We start from the raw sequence: 21,816 nt of genomic DNA on the forward strand, positions 1-21,816 counted from the left end.
CACACCCTTAGATCACTGACAGACTAGCATGCTCTGCAGCACCGCTGCACCAACAACTATGGAAGAGCAGAAGGCAGCAACAAGCAAATGGGGGCCCAGCAACAGTGGGGCAGCCACCACAGAGCCTCCACTGCCAAAAGTGCTTCATTTCATGATTAGGCTGACTCACTCATACAGTTGTTCCTGTGCTACTAGCCCAGGCTGTGACCATTAAAACAGGTTTTAAGTGACCTCAAAGGAACTTTGCTCTGTAATATGCCACATGATAAGTGCAACAGACATGACTTTGTACCAGGGAACAGGATAATGTAAAAGGCAATATAGTTCAGTAAGAGAGTGACTGTTGATGAGGAGAGGAAATGGCGAGTACTTTCAAAGCCTGTTTCTGTAAGTCACTGCATCAAAGAGTAACAGTTGTCCCTTGCACTATGTTGCACAGAGGCAAGGTTACAGAGGAGAGGGGCAGAGAGGAAATGCTACATTCTCCCCCGTTCTAAGCCTGTATCCCTCCCACACACACCACAGAAGGAAAAAACCAAACCCACCAAACACCAAAAAACCCAAGCCCCACTCCTTCCTTCTCCTGTTTGAGACAGGCACCAGAATTTCAGAAGAAAAAGCAGTTATCCGAAAGCAGCACGGAGTTCTTCTTTTCCCCTTGGCAGTCTCAGATGTCAAGAACAAATGGTAGGAAGATGCCTACAGTCAGAGTCAATGATTTTTATTGAGACAAGACCGCTTATTGTGTAGCGCGCTTGGCAAACCTCCATCACATATCCACAACAGTCCTTTCAGACATGGCTGTATCTCACAGAGCTGCTATTCTCCTGGGCCAACCGTAGCATCCAAATCTGAGAGGAAAAAAAAGAAAACACTGAATTAGGGAAAAAGATGGCACTGAAACCACCTGAAAGCATTTAATCTGTGGTCTTCATTTCCCACCTGGGCTCCCTCCCCACTGGCACAGACAGCTCCACAGCCAGCACTATCAGAAAAAGCACCATTGGAGAGGGCCAGCACCAGGAAGCAGCAGCTGCCTTTTCAAGGCTATGCCAAGTGCTCAGAACTACATTCAAGCTCCTTGCACTGCTCTTTGTTGCTTCCCTTTCCCTTCTGTCTTCTTCAAGCCCCAGTGTGTGCACTGCTGCTGCACAGGAGAGCATGCTCTAAGCCCACCTGTAGGAAGTCTGTGGTCTGGCTGAGACAAGGCAGCCTGGAGAAGGTCTGCAGTGTGGTGCAAAGTCCTCTGTATCCACATTTCACGAGTGCTGGATTAATCAGAGACAGATTAATCCTTGCAGCTTTAAATACCTGCTATTCCTAGCAGGGATGTCAAAATTCCATGACATCCATTTGCTATCTTCTGCAAATTTGCCACCCCCCCCTTTTTTTTTTCCTAAGCTAGAAAACTTCAATAGTTTAGATGAGATGCTGTTAAATTAAGAGAGCCATCATATAAGCAAAAGGATGATCTGTTCTCCAGTCTGTACAATCCTCTCATAAATACCAAGGGAGAAGCGAGGAAACAGAAGTGGATCTGTAGACACCTAGATACCACAGACAATTTGGTCTTTAAACATGGTCAGGGACAGAACAAGCATTTATGAGAACTGAAAGTATCATTCATGTGAGATCTCAAAGTCATTGTCAACACAACTTCTCTTTTACTACCCTGCAAGTAAGAGGAGGAAATCTACTAGGAAAAAAACAAAATACACAATTTTTTTCCATAGCAACTGCTGTAAACACCTCTACAGTCCAGAGCATTCACTGTGATGTGGGTGTCAATGAATAACACTGTGAGCCATAGGTCAGACGGCACATAAGGGAAGACTGTGGATGTTACTGCTCCCTTCAGTATTAGATCTGACTCCTACAAAAAGAACGCCATTCCCTGCATTCACCTACCTGCTTCATCATATTCCACTGATTTTAGAAAGAGTCCAGATGGCGGAGCCATGGCATTTGGTGGAAAAGCCCGTGCATCTTTTATCTCCAGTAACTTCTTTATATGAAGAGGCGTTAACTTTCCCTGGCCGACTGCAACTAAAGCCCCAACCATTCTTCGGACCTGGAAAACCAGAGAACACAGCTTAGGAGCTGCCCTTGTAAAAACTTAAAGAGGTTAGGAAATTCTGTCCAGAGTCCTACACTTGTGCTATCACCAGTATTACAGCAGCCCTCAGTTACCACTGATGGCAAGTCAAGCTAGAAACCTAATCAGAGAGTTCAGTGCCTGTCAGTCGGGAAGGAACGATATCACCATGATTCCTTAATATAAGTCTGCTCCTGAACATAGGTACATCATTATTATTAAACCCATAGTTCCTAGAAAGCCTAATTTCTGGTGTTGCTCTACCGCTCCTAGTACCATCGGTTCCTAGTACCATCGGTGCCATGCGCTTTGCTCCTAGTCCAGCTGGGTATTAAGAAAGAAGCAAGCATCTCCCCACATAAAGAATGCTTTGACCCTTGTTTTAGGTGCCACTGAAGTATCCCAAGTCATGCCCCAGACTCACTCATGAGGGTTCAAGCCAGTCCTGGCTGCCCCTTGTATGCCTTTGGTATCACATACCTTCAGGGAGCATTTCTAGTGCTCACTTTATTTCTTCGGAAAGATCGTACTCCCTTAGTCCCCGAGCACGCCCCAGCAGTCACAGTCACCCCACAGCCTACGGAGGAAAGGTGTTCTTTCCACTTTTAGCAGGGATTCCAAGGGCTGCCTAGGTTCTGCACTGATTGAGGTGACATGACAACATGCAGCAGCTAAGCTTGTCTGCAATGCGCAAAGGCACAGCATCTTCTAGTGACCGAAGCTGGTGGTAGGGAAGGGAAAAGAACTAGCAAAATTACCTTGCTTCCTTTAAGTCTTCCCTCCCTACAACTAAAGGCATTAGTAAGAATGAGATGAGGACCTGTAATATAATGACCTCCAGCTACACAACACTGCCTAGGAGCAAGGCTTGGTCTCATCACACGTGGGAAGCAAGCTGAGCAGAGGATGGTTTCCGTTTCAGAAACAACAGCAGCACCCACACGTCCGTCTGTGGCAGGAAGCTCACATGCTTGCTGGGAGAGCTGAGCTCACGGGTGGTTCTTAATACATAAGCAACACTGTTTGCGCGTGGGGGACTATGTAGGGGCTTGCTTCTCTTTCAGAAAGCCAAAAAGTAAGAGGAAAAAAAAACCTAAGCAGGACAGCCCATAAGACAACACCCACCCAGTGCAGCAAACTGATATTTTAAACACCTCTGCATGTCAACTTCCCTTCCCTCCCCTCCACACTCAGCAATTCCAGACCTAGTTAGCACAAATTTCACACCACAACGCTCACCTCCTGTGTAAACACCCCTCACACTTCAGCATCCCTTTGGCTAAAGGGCACTCTTTCCTTCTATATCCCTAGAAGACATGCTGTTCCAGGAGGACCAAGACTTGTATCTGCCAACGACACCTGCACACCAAAAGCTAGTTTCCTACAGCTAGCTATCTCTTACATCCCTGTGTGGTGGCTAAATTTCTCTCCACCCCTTTCACGAGCTGAAGGCATCCTTCTGAAGGCAGAGTACTGCCACTAATCTTCCTGGTACTTCTTATGTCAAGGCAGCCGCATGAAGCTGCTGTTGAGGAATAACTGACAAGTAAGAGCCCCTCAACTCGTGCCAGAAGTACTCTCAGCAAGGCACTCTTAGAGAGACTTTTATCCAGAGACTAGTATACAGGCGATTACCTGCTTCCCATAGGCATCAAGAAAGCTTGAGCAAGAAACATCTGGGGATGGTTCAGGGAAACACCTATTTCCCTGGGGAAGCAAAGGACGAAACAGAGAAGGGCTGTCCTTTTCAGGCTTTTTGTTCAGCAAGAGATAAACCTCAAGGAAAGCTAGGCCCTGTCTCAGTGCTCCTGGAGAAAACAGGCTTGTGTGAACAGTCACATTGCGAGAAATGCCTCTCCGAGGGGAAAGAAACAGCACAATGCAATGAACTTAACCAGCTTGGTGGTGTCCAGCGAGGCAGGAGCTGAACCCCCTTCCAGAAGCTGCCAGCACTTTGCTTGGGCTTGCCTATACTCATTTTCACAGGAGAGCTCACACGGCCTAAGGGAACATGCCACAGATTTTCTGGGCCTGAGTCTTATCTGACATAGAGGAGCCGCACTGAAACCCAGCCCTTGCCACGGGCTGATCCTAAGCCACTGCACTTTCACCATTTCCTAGTCACTCTTCTCTGTCCACACTGGAAGAACTGTCCTCCAGTCTCAAACTTTACAGGCAACAGCAGTACCAGCCCATGTGGGGGAAACTGGTCAAGCAGACACTGTCCTGTCTGATTCACCTTCTCATGCTGCTGCCAGAACACATCCCCACTGGTGCAGGCATGATTAGTCATTTGGCCTAAATAAACATTCATTCTATTCATGACCTTTCAAAGCACACCAAGCTCTCCAAAAACTTAAATGTAGTGCTGTGATGAAGCATTGGTCAAGTTTCTGATCTATTAACATTTACAAAAGAATAAACCAAAGCCCACTAAGCAACCTGATCATGTTTATTACCATTAAGAAGAAAGGTCTAACAAGCAAGATATATTTATCCAAAGGCAAGCACTGTCTCTCCTTATGCGCTCTGATCTTAAACTGCACTGTGGAGTGCCAAGAGCCTGCCTTTAAGCAGATGGCACAGAAAAGCAGCACAGATCCTTGGCATATGTTATTTTATCCATCCCTCACTAGAGGTCATTGTATGCTGTGACTTTAGCTTTGATGTCTCCACACTTGGAGTTAGCTAGTGTAAATGCAGACTAATGGTACGCATCTGAAATAGCCATGTGCTTGGTGTCTCCCCCCTTCTGCATGCTGTTCCACAAAAATAAATACATACAGCTTCTGGGGCTGTTCAAGCCTTTTCTCTAATAAAAACATCCAGATGTCAATACTTATCATAGCAGCTATACGAGATATGAGGTCCATCTAGCCTAGTCTCCTCTTTATGATGGAGGGCAGAAGAAGATGCTCAGGTAGAAGAGTGCATGTTCAGCGCATACAGCCTGTTCCTGCTTCACTACTGCCTGCCACTTCGCTGTAAGGCAGCTGCTGTGAACAAGGTTCAGGCAGGGCATTAGGCTGAGCTGAGTATTAGGGTAACTGTTCTCTCTGCACAACGTCACTAAGTAGCATTTCTGTTCTAATGCACTAAATGGGTTACCAGCATTTTCTCCTTGTCACAAGAGCATCTGATGAAGCAAATCCCTGCTGTATATCAAGCCCTTCTCAAGCATGTTGTTCTTCCCTTGCTCATATCCAGACACCCACTGTCAGTGAGCTTACAGAGCATTACTTGGCACAGGATAAAAACAAATTTGGTTTGTCAAAACAGAATAACAAATAGCTGCTTGCTGTTCCCACAAAACACCCCCTCTCTCCTCCAAAAAACAAGCCCTTTCTTGCCTGTTCTCTATCTCCAGTGCGACCATGGCCAGGATAGACAGACTGAGAACAGCCAACTCTTTCCTAATGAGGTGATCCATTAAGTTGTGGAGAGAGCTGTCTCCCCTGAGGATAGCAGCAAAAACCCCACTGGAGTTATTTCAAAGAAAACCCAGTGGAGGCTAGACAGCATGGCAGAGGGAAAAGATCCTGCAGTTATGCCTGCATAGCTGAATCAGGTCTTCCCATCTCTCCTTTGTGCAACACTGAGAATTACTTCATGCTCCAAAGCCAGAAAGTAAAATTCCAGGCAGTCTTTGCTGGGCCCAGTGCCATTCAGCAGAGCAAGAACATATGTCTGTTGGTTTTTACCACTCAGACTGCAAGGACAAAGATTGTGGAAAACAAAACTTTCCATCCTCCCACACGATTCTGTGACTTTGGACATACATTTTAGACACAAACTTAAGAGATTCTGGTTCTACTGGATCAAACAAAGAATACAGAACCTTTCCTCTCTGACGCTAGGTCCCTGTGTGTATCACGCAGCTGTAACACCAGCTCTGCAACACAGATGGCACTATGCAAGGACGCAACATTGCTAAACTGATCAATAGTTGCAGTGATAGCAGCACTTTGATTTTTGGAGGCAAAGCGTGCGCTGAACACAGCGCCAAACAGTACCTGTCGGTAAAGAAATGATCGGCTCCTGAACTTCAACTCCCAAAACTCCAGTCCCCTAAAGAAAGGAACAAAAAAAAGTGTTTAAAATCACATTTCAAATGGCTCTTTTACCCACAGAAGTATATATCACAGATGAATGCGAGTGGAATGAGTAAGAAGCTGCACAGCCCCCAATTAACCTGAAACAGCATCATGAGCTTTCAAACACCAGACTGCTCATTTGCTACTCAGATGCAGACATTTTCCAGGGTAAAACAATTCCTGCCTGTTTTGTATGTACCTAGTTTTACAGGGCACGATCTTCCTTTTGCCTTACACCTAAGTAAATAACCATTCAAATAAAAGGGAAAGGGCAACATAAAACGAGGTGCAACTCAGCAGTCTGGTAAGGTACTACTAATTTGAGGAATACAGTCCGATGCCTCCTGGAGAAAGGAAGAAACAACCAACCATAGCAAAGCAACTCTACCATTTCATTTGGAGCTGGCTTGAGAGAATCACGTGGTCCTTAGAGGCTTTGCAGAATGAATTTCAACACACTGCAATGCCTGCTGCAACATTCACATGCTACTGGAAAGGCCAGGACAAGCAAGTCAGGACACAGACATGCCCGAGGAATTCAGCTGCAGCATCAGAACACAGGTAATGGCAGACAAGGAAGCACTCCAGGCTAAGAGTGAGCAGAGCAGGAAACGGCAGATGCATATTTGGGGATGGATGGATGCTACTAAGCAAAAAGACATCCTTTCCCCTCACCAAATCTGTCTGTTCGTTTAGATACCATTTTCCAGAAAGTTTTATTGTAGTAACCAATATTCCTTATCAGAACTCTACTGAGGCTAACTATTCCAACACTTCACTGACACTCGCATCCTCTGCTACATCTTTACAAGTTGCTTTTTAAATATTTTTATGTTTTTGCTGATGTTCCAAGTACCAGCTCTAACACTAAAACCCAAAGCAAACCCATTCTCAGGAATAGTCCTGTGGGGAAGAACCTATATGCACATTTCCTTCCTACAAATAAAAAAAAAAAAATCTGATATGCACATTAGATATATATAAAAACAAACTCACACATGGGTATCATACATCAGATATGCCAACTTAGCACAAAAATGAGCAGGTTTTCACTTCAGGAACTGCATCCCCAAACTTCCATGCTACCAAGCAATCCTAGAAGTCACTTTGATAAAAGCAACAATAACATAACAATAAAAACTAAACAAACTCACTAACAGTTTATAAGTGCTCCGTATATCCCATAGCATTCCTACAGCAAAAAGAGGCAGAGCTTACCTTGCATAATCCAGAAAAGCAGATATTTACATGCAAACCCTCTCCTCTCCTCCCCTGCAATGAGCCCAGTAACCAGGTAGCAAAGGGCTATGGAGATTTGAATCAGCTGTGAGAAAAGCACAGCTCCAACATATTTGTCTGGAGGGTTCAGACGGACAGGCTGGGTTTGCTGGAAAACCTGAATATCAAGGAAGGGGCTGCCCATTCCCTGGGAGAGGAGACAGCTCTTGCGAGCCATAGAAGAAAGGTGAAGAAGGGACATCGTGATTCACAGGCCCACGCAGGCCATCAGGGCAGGGCTAGCAGGAAGAGAAACCGTGAAACAGTCATTGTAGGGAGCAGCCACAAGCTGTTTTCTCACTGGATTTACAGATAAATCACTGCTTTTAGCCCTCCCTGTCGTGTATGTTGGCATATGCAAAGGCAGCTCCTGCCCCCGGATTCCTCTTTATGTCAGGAAATGACAATCTTTCTATCACTTACATACAGTCTGCTCTCGCCCCAGCTCAATGCACATGGCATAGACATGTGTGTTGCTACACACATGCACAAATACCCAGCACATCGAGGTCATAATTCAGCTCAGCTCTTTAGTAAAGCACAAGAGACAATTTTTTCAAATGGGGACAAATCCCACTCTCATCAAATTGCATGCACCTTCTTTAGCCAGGATTCTCCTCCTGTCTCAGTTATCTTGACAAGATATATTAAGCTACAAAAGATGGGTCGAAATACTCAGGAGAAGTATCTTGTAGACTCTGAAAGCAAGCAAGGTAATTTTCTTTAAGAGGGAAACTTTGTGTTTCTTGTCAACCTCACAGATGATTTTGCTTACCAGCAAAAAAATCCAGCTGTCTCTTTCCACTTGGCAGCAGAAGCCAGCACCTTGCAATGACTAATACATATTCTGCTCGAAAACAGGTGACAGAGCCATCACTCCTTAGGAATAAGTGATGGGGCTAAGTCTATGAACACATCCTTACTTAGCGTTCAAAAGCATTTTGTATGGATGGGACACTAACTCCACTTCCACTGTTGCTGAGCAACTGAGTTTGATGGAAGGAATCATTTTAACAGTTAGCCTTTTAAACAGACAAACAGTCAATTCAGAAGATTGGTTTAAGTTCAGAAAGGAAGGAAAGAATGAGAAAGAAAAGCTGCATTATTTGACTAAGAGACCATGGTTTATCATTCTACAGATTCCTCCCTCTGAAACAGAAAATAAACCTCCTCAGATTAGGCTAGAAAAAAAAATTCACAAAAAATCTATTTATAAGCTTTCACTGCTATCCCAGCCCTTTCACTGCAGGAACAGTTCATCCTGCTACTGCAGTGAAGAAATACACGTGCACTTCAGGCATATTTGCTGTCTTATTTGCAAAATGGGCAAACAAACACTAAGCTCCATGACTGCAACTGTTCCCATAGTTTTAATCTGTAGAACTCTCCCTAACTAGGACACTGTAATTAAAAAAACCCAAACAAACAAACAAACCCCCCAACACCACCTAGCCTGTCACAAAGACCCAAACCCCACAACTTTTTTCTCTAGATCAGAAAACTCATGGTCATGATTATTACTAACAACATATTCTAAGAGAGTTAAATGCCATTTTGATGCATGGAAACTAGGCTTCTCAAAGCCATCCCCTTCAGCCTAAATATTCATTAAATCAATTAATATCGACACATTATAAAAATGACTCACTATAAAACACAAGTTTGGCTGCCTGTGTTGCCAAAAGCAAAAATATTCCATCAGCAACTAGCTTGATGCTTTTGATCCAGTTTTTAGGTTTGCCCTCTCTCTCATGAGCTGTTTTTGGCCTCATGTGGGATGGGTTTATGCAGCAAGTTATGCAAAGAATGACAAGTTCCCTTTTTTACATTAAAATCAAAGATGTAAAAAGAAGAGCGGACTCGTATTAAATCTTAGATCAGTCAACTGACAACAGCAGGTCTGGATTTGGAAGGTAACCTGGTCCGTATACACTTACAGGTGATCTCCACAAGACTATTAACAGTTATTTTCAGGTTAGCTCAAGACTCTGCCACTTAAAATGCTACTCCTCATAAAGGACAAGATAATCTTGTGGATGAAGCATTTCACTGTTACTTGTGTCCCTAAGCATAACCACACTTGACGGAGAGAAGCCAAGCTCTCCACTCAACAATGGCAACCCAATAATAAACAACAGGAATGCAGCCACATGACAGCACCTATTTTCCCCTCCAGCCTTCCTTTTCCCATGGGAATGGTGTTTCTTAGCTGCAGGAAGGTGGGAAGTAAGCATTTACATCTGGCACTAACTGCCCATGTCTTTGCGCGTGGAAGTGCCATACCCAACTGCGTGACCCTGTTAACATGGCTGTGTATTGATAGGCACCAACACTGAGCAGGAAAAGCAGGAATCAGAGAAGATGGGAGGAACTGAAAGACCAGTGTTACTCAGAGCATACAGATCTCTCTGTTTTTTCAGCTCCCTTTCAGTTTTTATCTTACACTACTGCTGGCAAAATACACCATTCTAAGACACGGGGAAAGAAACAGTGGGCTATTTGCAAACTGCAGCGAGGTTCTACCAAAGCTTGGAGCACGGCACTTATTGTTACAGACAGCTCAGTAGATATTAAAATCTAATGGGAGGGTTGTCAGGGAAAACTACAAAGAAAAGGGTTTTCTCCTAACCAGAAAGCAGGCAAATGTGGTTTGGAGACAGACAACAGCAAGGTTTGCTTTCAAGCTGAAACACAACAGCCACGTATCTGTGAAAGAAGCCGGCAGGAAAGCAAAAGCCATGTTCAGATGATAAATACCCATGATCTTTCGGGGGGGGGGGGGGGAAATCAGTTTGTGCTAGAGAGAGAATACATCCAGCCACTTAATTTCAATACTTGCAAGACCTGGTCCTGAAAGAACCTGACACTCAACAATCTTTTGTTTATGTAACAACTGAGGAATATTGGACTTTCCTTCAACAACATCCCCTGGGAAGACAGGAGGAGTTACTGGTGTGAACTGAGCAGATCTGCATAGCTACAGCAGTGACCTAGGTGTTGGGTGGGGTTTTTTTTTCCTTCTATTTGCAGCCTTTAGGCAAAGCTAGGACAGCAGTGGGGGGGGGGGAAAAAATCTCATCCTCTGGCAGAGCTGGTCTTTAGCAACCAAAATGAGAGTAAATGCTGGAAGCACCTCATAGGAATTACTCTGTGCCAGATTCCATACACCAGTTTATAACATCCTGCCTTTTAATGTACAAAAAACTGGACCAGTTTCCCTGCCCTCGTTCCTGCCCATCTTTCTCCCTGAGGACATTGGGGAGGAGAGGGAAAGAAATGTCCTTTCCAAGCTGTCACTAGGCAGAACCCTGCTGACACCATCACAGGACTGTGAAGGCAATGCACAGCAAACAGGAGGTCAATTCTCAAAGCAGTGCTGGAAAGCAGCTTTCCAGACAAAGTAAGCACTAGCTGATCAGAGCAGCTCCTCAGCTGAGTATCTAGGCTCTCACCTGTGTTCATAGTGATGGGACAGAAAACCAGAAGAAGGTCGGATGTCTGCCTGGATGATGGTTCTGATTGGAGACTGAAAAGGCGTTTCAGAGTTAAGTGAGCGAAAGGTGCTGAAGTCGTGGGTTCCCAGCAGGAACTGTGCTGCATCCTGCATGGCAGGCACATTCAGGTAGCTGAAATTAAACACACAGAGCATAAGGAAAGGAGCATCAGGTGGGACAAGTATGTTAGGTGGGTCAAAGTCCAATTAACTGATGAGAGGTTTAAACCTGGTACACAGATTTAACATTGCAGCGTTGTGGAAACACATTTTGCAAGATGGAGTTCGTCTTGTAATGGCTCAAACCACAAACCAAGATGCCAAGTGACCTGAGGTCTGAAGGTATTCAAAACCCCAGGCTAGATGAAGGGTTGGCAGGCACATGCTTTTATACAAACCTTTATCCTGCTGTGCTTCTTATAACAGTTTAATTCAAATAACTTTATTCAACTTGCTGGCTAGAGCATAGGGCAAGAGAACCAAAATCCTTTGCAGTATCTGGATCTTATAAACTGAAAAAGATGTTGCCAGGTAAGAAAATACCAAACACTGTGATGGTTTTCCAAACCTTAGATTTGCAACAGCCAGAAGATGAAATTAGGAAGTAACAGAAATGGAACGAGTGAGCAAACTGTCAGACACAAAGCCAGTGTAAACCCAAGGTGGAGATAGAGAAGAAAGGGCCAAGGGTAAAACTCAATGTCGCGTGTCATTCAGATTTCTTCATTTGAAGTATCTAGGTCTGTTCAAAAGAGTCTCGAGCAAAGGAATTTAGACAGATTTACTGATATATTTGCTGAACAGATGCTTATTTTTATTCCATTTTTGTACATTTCTCCTAAGAAAAGCCTGAGGAAGTATACATGACCTAAGGCTTAAGTTTTTCAGGTCTCAACAGAAGTAAAAATGTTTCTGAAGAAAAACAAACAAACAAAAAATGGAAGATTCTCCAACATCATTACATTTTTTCACTGTGTTCAAGAAAAATGACTAGCACTTACAGAATCCTGGTCACACTGAGAAGCACTGATGACACCCAGTAGGCAATTCAGATGCCTACAGAAGTTTAATGTGTATTATGTGTTTTATATACCAGATGTGCTCGGTAGTGTACACACTAGGAGCTTCTCCACTACCAGCAGTCCAAATATCCCACCTTTTAGTAAGACACCTCCCATTCAGAATTTGTAATATGCTCACCCTAGCCTTTATGTGGTATTGCCATTTGAGAAAATTAACTGCAGTGTCTGGACTAAACTAAATGCTATTTCGTAAAGCCCGAGATTAAGGCACGTAAGGCACATCACGTCTAATTTTACAATTTTATATTTATTTTTCCCTTCCACCGCCCACAGAAAACAAAGTCAGCAATTTAATGTTAGGACAATGTCATCTTCATTCCTCTGCTACGACAATTGAGATGCAATTTTTTCCATTACCCACAATTTTTATTCCAATAGTGGTGATAAAATAACCACAACTGGCTACAAACCTGTTTTTCTATATTGTGGAAAACTCCAGTTTTCTTGAATGTATGTATGTTTATCTCGGTACAACATAAACTAAAAGGACAATAACAAATTATCTTCTGGGTTTTGTTTGTTTTTTCCTCACCCACTGTTTATCATGGTTTTTTTGGTTTTGGGGTTTTTTTTTGGTTGGTTTGTGTTTTTTTTTTTAAATGGTATTGAATTTGGTTTTCTTCCCTTGCATATACAAGCACTGATTCGTTATGACTCAGTGGCTACTCCAAGACGACAAGTGAATACTGAGCTAGATAGACTGGTTTGTTATTGTAGGGCTGCTCAGAGTCATTGGCTCTCACTATTCAAACACACAAGCACTCAGGGAATGAGCGCGCAGATTTACTTGCAGTCCCGACCAGAAATAGGACTACTGGGGGCAGGGGGGGGAAGAATTCTCAGCCTTCATTCTTGCCTGCCTGTATGGTCACACCTAAAACTCTCAGATCTGCTGCGCAATGCATTTCTGCCTGTCTGCATCATATCAGAGCACTGTTCCTTCAGCCAGCTGTCCAAATGGGTTTGCTGTATGAATTGGCAAGGTCATCTGAGGAAAAGCTCATTACTTCCATAGGGAGGGACACAAAGTTGTTGATGGACTGTACCCAGAGTCATTGAGTATTTCAATAGTGCTAAGCATGTTTATCACAGGTACAACTGACAGTACAATTAAAAAGAACTGCAAGTCTCAGGTCTCAGTGAACATAACTCAGTGCAGCTGCACCAATTTCAACAGGGAAATCTTGTCAATACAAGTGGGGAATCTGGTCTCACATGTGGAAGTTAACCCCTCCTCGCTTCCCACAAAAGCCAACCCTTTCCAGAGTATCGATGAGGTAGCTCCCCAGGGAGCTTTAATGGAACACACTTACCCTCCCGCAGGAGCCCAGCAGAGATCCCTTTCGAACACTGGTATTTCAGAATAATGAGTGCAGCCTATCAACAGACGATAAATGTAGGTTCTTGACAGTGCGGAAAAGCGTGCGTGGAAGCTATTGGTCACTCGATAGGCATTCAAAATGCTGTTAGGACAGAAGAGAATGAGTGAAATGGAGAAAGATGTCATGCACTAATTCAAAAACTTTTGCCTGGTCACCACAGAGATGTGAACTGAAACATGCAATGGATTATTTGAGAAACTGCACTTACAATTAATTAAATATCATTCTCTCTGGACAGCCAATGGCTAACCAGTGATCAAGGATTTGCAACTGTAGGCTGCCACAGGCATCTGTCAACTAGAAGAAGGCAGAAGAGCCTTGGCATCACCCCTGTCATCAAATACACAGTGAAACTGAGTTTGGGTCATCTATCAACATGTTTTGGGGATGCTCACACCATCACAAGAGGCTAAGTCCTTCAGTTGAGAAATGGCAACTGATCACGCGTGTTCTTGGCTGCCCAGTGAAACCAAACACCTCACCCAGCCCATCAAATTGTACTGCATATCTGGCTGAGGGCACCTGTGTTCCTAGCCATGCTTAAGGTAAGAGGCAGCAATTTCCCAATGCAAGCTGACTCCATCTCCAGCTGAGGAGCACACCTTACAAACACCGTACCCTTCTGCTTTTGCAGAACCATGGTCCCAAATGCGAGTTGGAAGAACTCCCCCAATAACAGATACCTCTGTGCTCACTGTCACAGGCAGCTCATTGTAGCAGATGGAGATAGTTGAAACTAGGTCACTTCGCTCCCACCTCCCCCCACAACTTCCAAGACAAATAGGACTTTGCTGCAGCAATGAAAATAAAGGTGCATCCCACCATCACCTAGATTGAAAACATCTGCAAACAGCAGAATGCTGCATGCAGGACACCTCCTGGGAACCCTCACATTTCATATGTGCAGAAAATGGCTTTTGGGAATGTTCACATCTACTTGTCTTCCACTGACTCTGGGCAGTTAACTCAAGAAGCAGCTTTCTAGGCAGCCAAACTCCCCCGTTTTCTTCTATAAGCAACAGGGAGAAATTGCCTTGTTTCTCTAAGCCAATGCCACCATTACCGTCAAACACAGACAGCTTGGTAGCCAGGAGGGAGGGTATGAAGGCTGTCAGAGAGGAAAACACCCTTCTCTCTGCAAGGGAGAAAACAGAGCTTCCCTGTGTTTCTACACCTCCCCCAAAGCATTACCATTGATTTGAAAATGTCAGCAGCAGTTTTTACTGGATTTGATTTTCCTTTATCCCAGAGTACTGCCTACTCACCACTGCAGGGAGCATGCAGCAAGGAGTCACTATTACACAGGCGTAACCTCTCTGCAGGTGTTACTTTCAAGGATAACTCTCCTTAGAGGGTAGTTTTTCTCCTGCTGTGTCCCCTTCTGTCTTTGGAGTTTGGCACAGTGAGGAGAAGGGACCCAGGGCAACCAAAAAATACGATATCATTTGAGCCCAAGTAATAGACAAACCTATTTATTTACTTTAAAAAGGCTGGTGCTTCAGGGATTTTTGCCAGCTCAAGTGCCTCTAGCTCACATCCCTTGACTGCAAAGGCTCAGACCAGAGAAGAAGAAATTAAAGCTGAGCCACAGGCCTCCACAAAGATTTGCAGTAACAAGCCCAGGAGATTGCTCCACTGCTATAAACTCTCCGTAGAAATGCAAAGTACATCCTTCAGGCCTGCAACGGAGTTTGAACCTAGGACCTCCAGCCTCTTCTAAACACAGTAACATAATTATTACATTTATTTTCCTCTGTCTACATGCCTCCACAAGCATTTCATCTATCTTGAGCTTCTCTCATTAACGCTTATGTGATTTTTATTAAATAACCATCCTTTTACTCCCTCTGATAGAGCGATTCTTTCAGAAAAGCCTATTTATGCTCACATGATTCTTCAATGCAGGCATCCTCTCCTGCCTCTCCTAGCAGATGCAATTGCTACCATACACTCTTTCCAGCTAGGAATGTCTTCCCAGCATTTATTCCAGCAGCTACATTTCAGGCCTTGTTAAGAACCCACTTTTTGAAAGACCATTGGTAAATAAAAGCTTATGATATTCTTAACCTTTTCAACAGAGCCTGAATTTCAGAGGAGGTTGAAGGAAAAAAAGCCCAAAGACATCTAACTAGAAATGGCAATGTATCAGATACAAAGATGTCATCCAGAAGTACATCCTTCTCTCTCCACTGACAACAGAAACTAAATGCCACCTTGCAGGAGGTGGGAGCAATCCCAGCTCTGTCTTGTTGTCATTCAGACAGCTTTTATTGTGCGCTTACAAAACTGAAACCAGACATAGGTGTGAGTCTACTGTATTACCATCCCTACTTAAGGGACAGCAAAGTCCTCCTAAAGTTACCCCATCTATGAAATACACTCTGATCTTTGTGGACAAGATCCTTTCAAATATGCTTTGCAAATCTAAAAGACATATCAGTTGATAGAAGAGACCCATCATGCTACAAAGAAGGTTATTATTGCTGATAATACAGACAGCCAGCTTGGAATCTTGTTTCCCTTCCAAGCTCTATCAACAATAATGTGTTCTCACAAAGATCCCTCTCTCCATCACCCCCTGCTTGCAACCACATGAAAGTGCTGAGTTTTCTCTTTAGCATTAAGAGAGAATTCTTCTTGGCAAAGTAATATTTACAGAGGGAAGGGATGGTTGCTGAATACGCTTACACTCATGCCCATCACCAAGCTCCTTAATGGAAAGCAGCTGAACCATTTTTAAAAGGTTCAGCCCAAGGGAGGAAGGAGAAGTAGAGCTGACTGCTTCCTGATAAACTCAAATTCTCTAACTGACCAGGACTGTATTGCATTCTATCAGAAGGTATCACCTGCCAATACATACCTGTCACATCTTAGTGCGAGACAAAAAACTTTTCCCGTCTGTGAGATCCCACTGCTGCCTCCTTTTGGAGATGCTCTCTAACTTAAAACTTTCTTCAGCAGCAATCCTGTTTCCTCTTGGTCTGATTAGTCAAGGTATCACAAAGCTAGCTGTAACTATCTATCTGTATGACTACTAGTATTGAAAGTGGCCGGGTCACAACAGTAGTTTTAGCTCTCTATGACAACTTACTCCATTAAAGCTAGACAACACAACTCACAAGTTACAAGCCTGAGCTCAGGGAAGAGAGACTACGATTCAGTGGCTGCTGACGCATAGAACAGACTGATTATTGCAGTGGTACCCTCTGGCTGTAAAATCAGCTAGTTTTGACTCCCAAACAACTGCTTCAGTCTTTTAAGGAAGGAAACTAAAACTATGACCTACTTCATGTTCCCTGTTACTGCTAGAACATCCAGAAAGGACTCGATTTCCAGGGTGTATAGATTCTGACCTAGTTTTCAGTCTGAGCAAAACCAACAACCAAAACCCTGCATAAGTCAAATTCTATTTCAGAATTTTTTTTTTTTAATTGACACAGCAGTCTGAAAAGAAATCATCTCCAGCCCCACCCCACAGCAGCCGCATTAGACTCTTTACACATATGTCAAAGAACGTGAAAGCTACCAAGGGACAGTAACTCACAGATGTTAACCACGCAACTTAGCTAGCTTGAGAGAGAGATTTGCTTTGTGTTCTGGCCTCTCACCACAGAGGAATCTAGCTGCTACTTTAAGAGGCCAATGGAGGAACTGGATTTGTAAATGCAAAACTGTCAATCCTGTATTATCATGCTAATATTTAATCTCAGGTTTGGGATGCATGATCTGACTTGTTACTGGATGGCTGTCCGTGGGCTGTGTAGTAAAGTAGTGAAATCGGTATTTGCTTTTCTTTCAGGTACCCACTTTGAAACCTTTGCTTTCAGAGAAAGACTCAACCAACTCTGCAAACTGCTAAAACACATTTTTGCAAATAAGAGGTGAGGGGGGAGAGAAATTTCCCTTACAGATTTCTGGGGACTGACAGTCATGCATTTCTAATGGCAGCCACACTCTATATAAAGCCCAAGCAGCATAACAGTCATTTCACACTGCCCTTAGACTGAGCTCACCCACTCCAAGACATTGCAAGAGGGTCTCATGGAGGGACAGCAACAGCTAAGCTAACGTGGCCAGTCAGAAGACTGTTAGGATCAAAGGGGAAAAGCGGTGTGGCCTTATGCTGTTCCCAAAACTGTCTGAGGGCTCTCAAAGGTACTGTAAACATCCAGGGAAAAAGGTCAGTTAAAACAATATAATAAACAGCCACTAACAGGAACTATGTGCCTCTAGTAATAAGGCATGCTCAGTGCCTTCCTGCCCTCCTTCCCAAGCTCAGATTCCAAGGATTTTACTTCCTCTTTGCCTTCACCCTCTGATGGCTCACATCTGTGGATTAGCTGCCTATCTCTACTGCCAACCAGAGGCAGGCAAACTGCTTGCTTGCTTCTAAAAGAGTGGCAGACACCTTGGGAGAGTCTGATCCTGGGGGCATAGTTTCCAGAGGTACTGAACGCCCACCAGCATAGTCAAAGCTAGAGAAGACTCTGCCACTTGGGATTGCTTTCCTCGGGTTCTTTCCTTTGCTTAAGGTTTGAGTGTTTGCAATGTGCTTTGAAAAAGTCAAAACAGCTGATTGAATTGCAGATTAGCACCTTCTGCAGAGCATGCCACACCTTCAACCGACTGGTACTAACTCACTCTTCACTTTATACAGCATGTGGACCACGCATGAAAGACCTCCTGGAGAAAATTAACACCATCATTCATCTCTCCCTCCCTCAGACCCCAAACTATTTGAGCACCTGCACATTTAGAGCTGGATTGACTGTTCCCCAAGCCCTGAAGAACTAGAATCCTCCCTTACAAATCCAAGAACAGATGCAAGTATGGTGTCAGTCCTCAAATCCCAGCCTTGCTATGTCAGCATTTGGGTCAGGCCCTGTTTTACAGAGAGATTAGAAAATAAAGCAGACTGGGTGAAGCGGGAAGGGGGAAGTGTACTTCATAGTAATGTTGCTATTCTTACAACAATCCCTTCATTGGGGTGGGGAGGGATGTGCCTTTTTGTCCTGGGCCCTTGCTCTGGCATGGGGAATTTGCCTTCATAATCTTCCCTTACATTCATGCCACCAGACATCAGAAAGACTGCAGTAACATGAAACAGAGCAACCTTGGCCTCTGAGTAATTACCAATTGGCATCTTGCATCAAAGTTCTTTTGCTCACCTAAATACCTCCTATAAATTACCCATCTTCTTGCACAACACTCTGAAGTGCTTTGACACACTCTTCAGTAGGGTACCGCACAGGCATTCAAGTCCTATTGTGCCAAATGCTGTATAGACAAAGACAGTCTGTGCCTTGAAGAGATTTTAGTTTATGCAAATAAGACAAAATAACACAAGAAAGAATAGAGCGCAGCAAAGCAGCTGCTGGCAAATGGCATGTTGATTCTATGACATAGCACAGATTTGGCTTTTGGTCTAAAAACCCCAATGTTTCATTCAATTTACACTTTATCCATAAAAATGCACCTGTGTCTGGGGAAGAACACAGAAACTGTTTGACAGCTGACAGAGAAACTGCACAACAGCTTGGGAAGAAAAGCAAAGAACATGAAATTCAATCCACTTTTTGAAAAATTCACAGGGTGTAGTAATTACTTATGTAATTGATGCAAATTCCTAACAGAAACTGTTGGTTTTACAACCATTTTTTTCTGCCTTTGAGGGTAGGCATTTAGACTTAGGTCTCATGCAAAATAAGCTCACTCGGAAATTCTGCAAGAAGTAATAACTCTAACAAAAAGAAAGAAGAAAATAGGAAGAGGAAATGCCTGTTCTGCTCTCTGTAGACTGTTGTATCGAGTACCTCACTACATTCATATGCGACTCTCCCTACTCATTAACAGTTGCGCATAGTATGAAAAGGACTTTATCTATCCCATTGAGTAAAATATCAAGTCTTGCTACAAAAATATTAAACCGGAGCTTTTGATGTAACTTCTCTAAACTGCGTCAAACAGTAGCCTTGGTCTAGAAGGCTGATCACATGGGAAGGGAGGAGTAGACTATGCTAACACTAACAGCAATTTTGTTTGCTTGTTCTTCACCTTTTTGCATAGATATAGGTGAGAGGCAATACTGCAGCCAAGTTTTTGCTAAGTGCTAATTCAATAAACAAAGAGAATTAGGGCATTTGGGGAATAAAGCAGCGCTGAAAGTTAACATACTAACGTTCTGGCTCATCTGTGAAACTAGAGTCATCCCAGTGGATTCAATACTTATGTGATGACCCCAGCCTCACAGCTCCTCTTGTTTTAGGGGCACCAGCATAGATGATCTCCTAAGAACAGCAATGGTGGAACAAGACTGATCTTTAATGAGCCAAGGGTCTGGCAGCAGCAGAAATACACATGTGCAAGGGAGTGGTTTGCCAACACATATAACAGGGGAAAATATATCTTGTGGGTTAAGATGGGAGATCATTGCTGCATTTCTTCCTTTCTACAAGGGCAAAATAAAAATTTTGAATTGCCACCAACTCACCAGATTGGCTCAGGCTTCAGGTGGTAATTAAGAGAATAGATGAGCTGTTTCTCATTAAAAGCTGGCTTCCCCGGTGCCCTCTGGATGTCAAGGTGAGCAGAGTTGCAGAGTGCATGGACGCCAGCATCTGTTCGGCTGGAGATGCAGAACTTGATGGGAACAACGGGTTTTAGGTTCTGCGCTGCCTTCTGAAAGCCAACACAAGATGGATTCATGAATAGCTGACTCGCTTTGAGCTAGCTAGGAAAAAACATCCTCCTCCTTGCTAACCACATGTCTCCTTATTGCTCACAGAGAGAAGTAATTGCAAGTTTTACTGTGGGCTGCAAAGAAAGGGATGGAGAGGAGCCTGTTTGGGGGACTTCTCCTAGCACCAGTGGCTTTTCACCTTTTGTCCTGAAATCACCTCAAACAGAACATCCAAAACGCCATGCGAGCTTCCTTACGTGTAAAAAGTAAAGCAAAAAAAATTAATCTCCCTATCCTTTGCTTTATATCATTGAGAGAGTGGGAAAGAGGACAGAGAATTACCCATTTAAACCCAGACACCACCCATGCAATTTACTGCTAAGAACTGGACTCAGATTGCTTTAGCTGCTCTTAAAGAGCTGCAGAACCCAAGCCTTAAAGGGATGGAAACAGCACGCAGGGATGTCTTCAATGACATCAGCCAAGACACCTGAAGGAGCTCAGGCTGCATCCTTTGCTTCCAGTGCAGGTTAGAATGGTGTAAAATAACTGCGGCTTATTGCTGCAGGCAGAAGTTCTTTTCCATCCACAACGGGAGCACAGCTACTGAGGGCAACATGCTTCCATTAAGTGTTGGGAGCTGAGGAGAAGCCAGGGGACCAGATGAGTAGTAGCATAGCACTGATGTAATGCATTTATTAGTCCCACTGAGAAATATAAATATAAACAGATCTAAGAATCAAGACACAGCTTTCATAAAACACACCAGTAGTTGAGGAGCTGACACTGAGCTATCCCAGTAGGTGCAAATAACCACAGGACAAACACACACCACCAGCAGTCACAAGATGGGATTTCCTTATATTCACTGCTTCCACAGTTGCATTAATACAGGACTTGGCCAATCCTCAAGAGTACTGTTTTCTTCAGGAGCTAGAGTTGCCTTAATATTCAGGCGATACCTCATTCACACTAAGACCTCTGCCATAGCAAGACTAAAGCAGAAAACGACAAACAATATTTACACCATCACAGAGTCCAAGTTTTACAGTCAGAGTTCAAGCTTATTGGAGCCAAAAGGCCCTAAAATTACACTGCAGCTGAGATGCACTTTAAAAATCAGTTAGCAAACTGTATTGCAACAAGCTGAAACTTACTATTCTTAATGCAAGGGGAAGGACAGCAATTGACATCCTCTAGGTTCTGCATACGGATTTTGGCACAGATTTGTTGCAGAATCCACCTGTGGCTAGGATTGTTCTTTCCCTTTCCCAACTGTTCCTCCCCACACAGCTGGCTTTTATCCCCTCCCTGTTTCTGCCTTCCCATTCTGCCCACTGACAAAGGGCTGGAAAACAACTGGGTGAATTACTACAGGTTCCTGCTGGGAAAGTAAATAAAACCCCACTAAATGAGTCATTAATATGGTGTCTTTTAATCGAGGTGCGCACACAAGAGAGAGCGCAAAAGAGATGCTAACACGGTTAATTAGATGCTATATACTTAAGGGTCTGTCTAGACTGGCCTAAGTTTAGCAAAGCCAGGGTGGGTTTTGGTAAGGGACAAACACTGGTAGGTCAGGAAGTTACTGGAATACCAACATTTCTAATGCAATGTTAAGAGCATACTAGGTCTTACCTACAGTAAGGTTTTAAAGTAGGTTGCTGGAGCACCGCAAAATACAACTTTTTTCTTTGTGAGGACAGGCCCTTA

The 21,816-nt window shown here is 43.7% G+C and overlaps 1 protein-coding gene across 4 annotated transcripts in view; it reads right to left on the reverse strand.

The window, feature by feature from the left end:
• Positions 1-705: 705 nt before the first annotated feature.
• PUSL1 (pseudouridine synthase like 1) overlaps positions 706-21,816 on the reverse strand; it is a 30,816-nt gene continuing 9,705 nt past the window's right edge. For all 4 annotated transcript variants that reach the window (XM_052791599.1, XM_052791598.1, XM_052791597.1 and 1 more), the window contains 6 exons: positions 19,915-20,102; positions 13,356-13,505; positions 10,920-11,093; positions 6,109-6,163; positions 1,909-2,071; positions 706-851 (listed from right to left, as the gene is read on the reverse strand). In XM_052791599.1, the coding sequence (XP_052647559.1) occupies positions 820-851; positions 1,909-2,071; positions 6,109-6,163; positions 10,920-11,093; positions 13,356-13,505; positions 19,915-20,102 (762 nt within the window). In that variant the 3' untranslated portion in view covers positions 706-819. The remainder of the gene's footprint in view (positions 852-1,908; positions 2,072-6,108; positions 6,164-10,919; positions 11,094-13,355; positions 13,506-19,914; positions 20,103-21,816) is intronic.

The sequence above is a fragment of the Harpia harpyja genome, chromosome 7, assembly GCF_026419915.1.
Source record: "Harpia harpyja isolate bHarHar1 chromosome 7, bHarHar1 primary haplotype, whole genome shotgun sequence".
Classification (NCBI taxonomy): Eukaryota; Metazoa; Chordata; class Aves; order Accipitriformes; family Accipitridae; genus Harpia; species Harpia harpyja.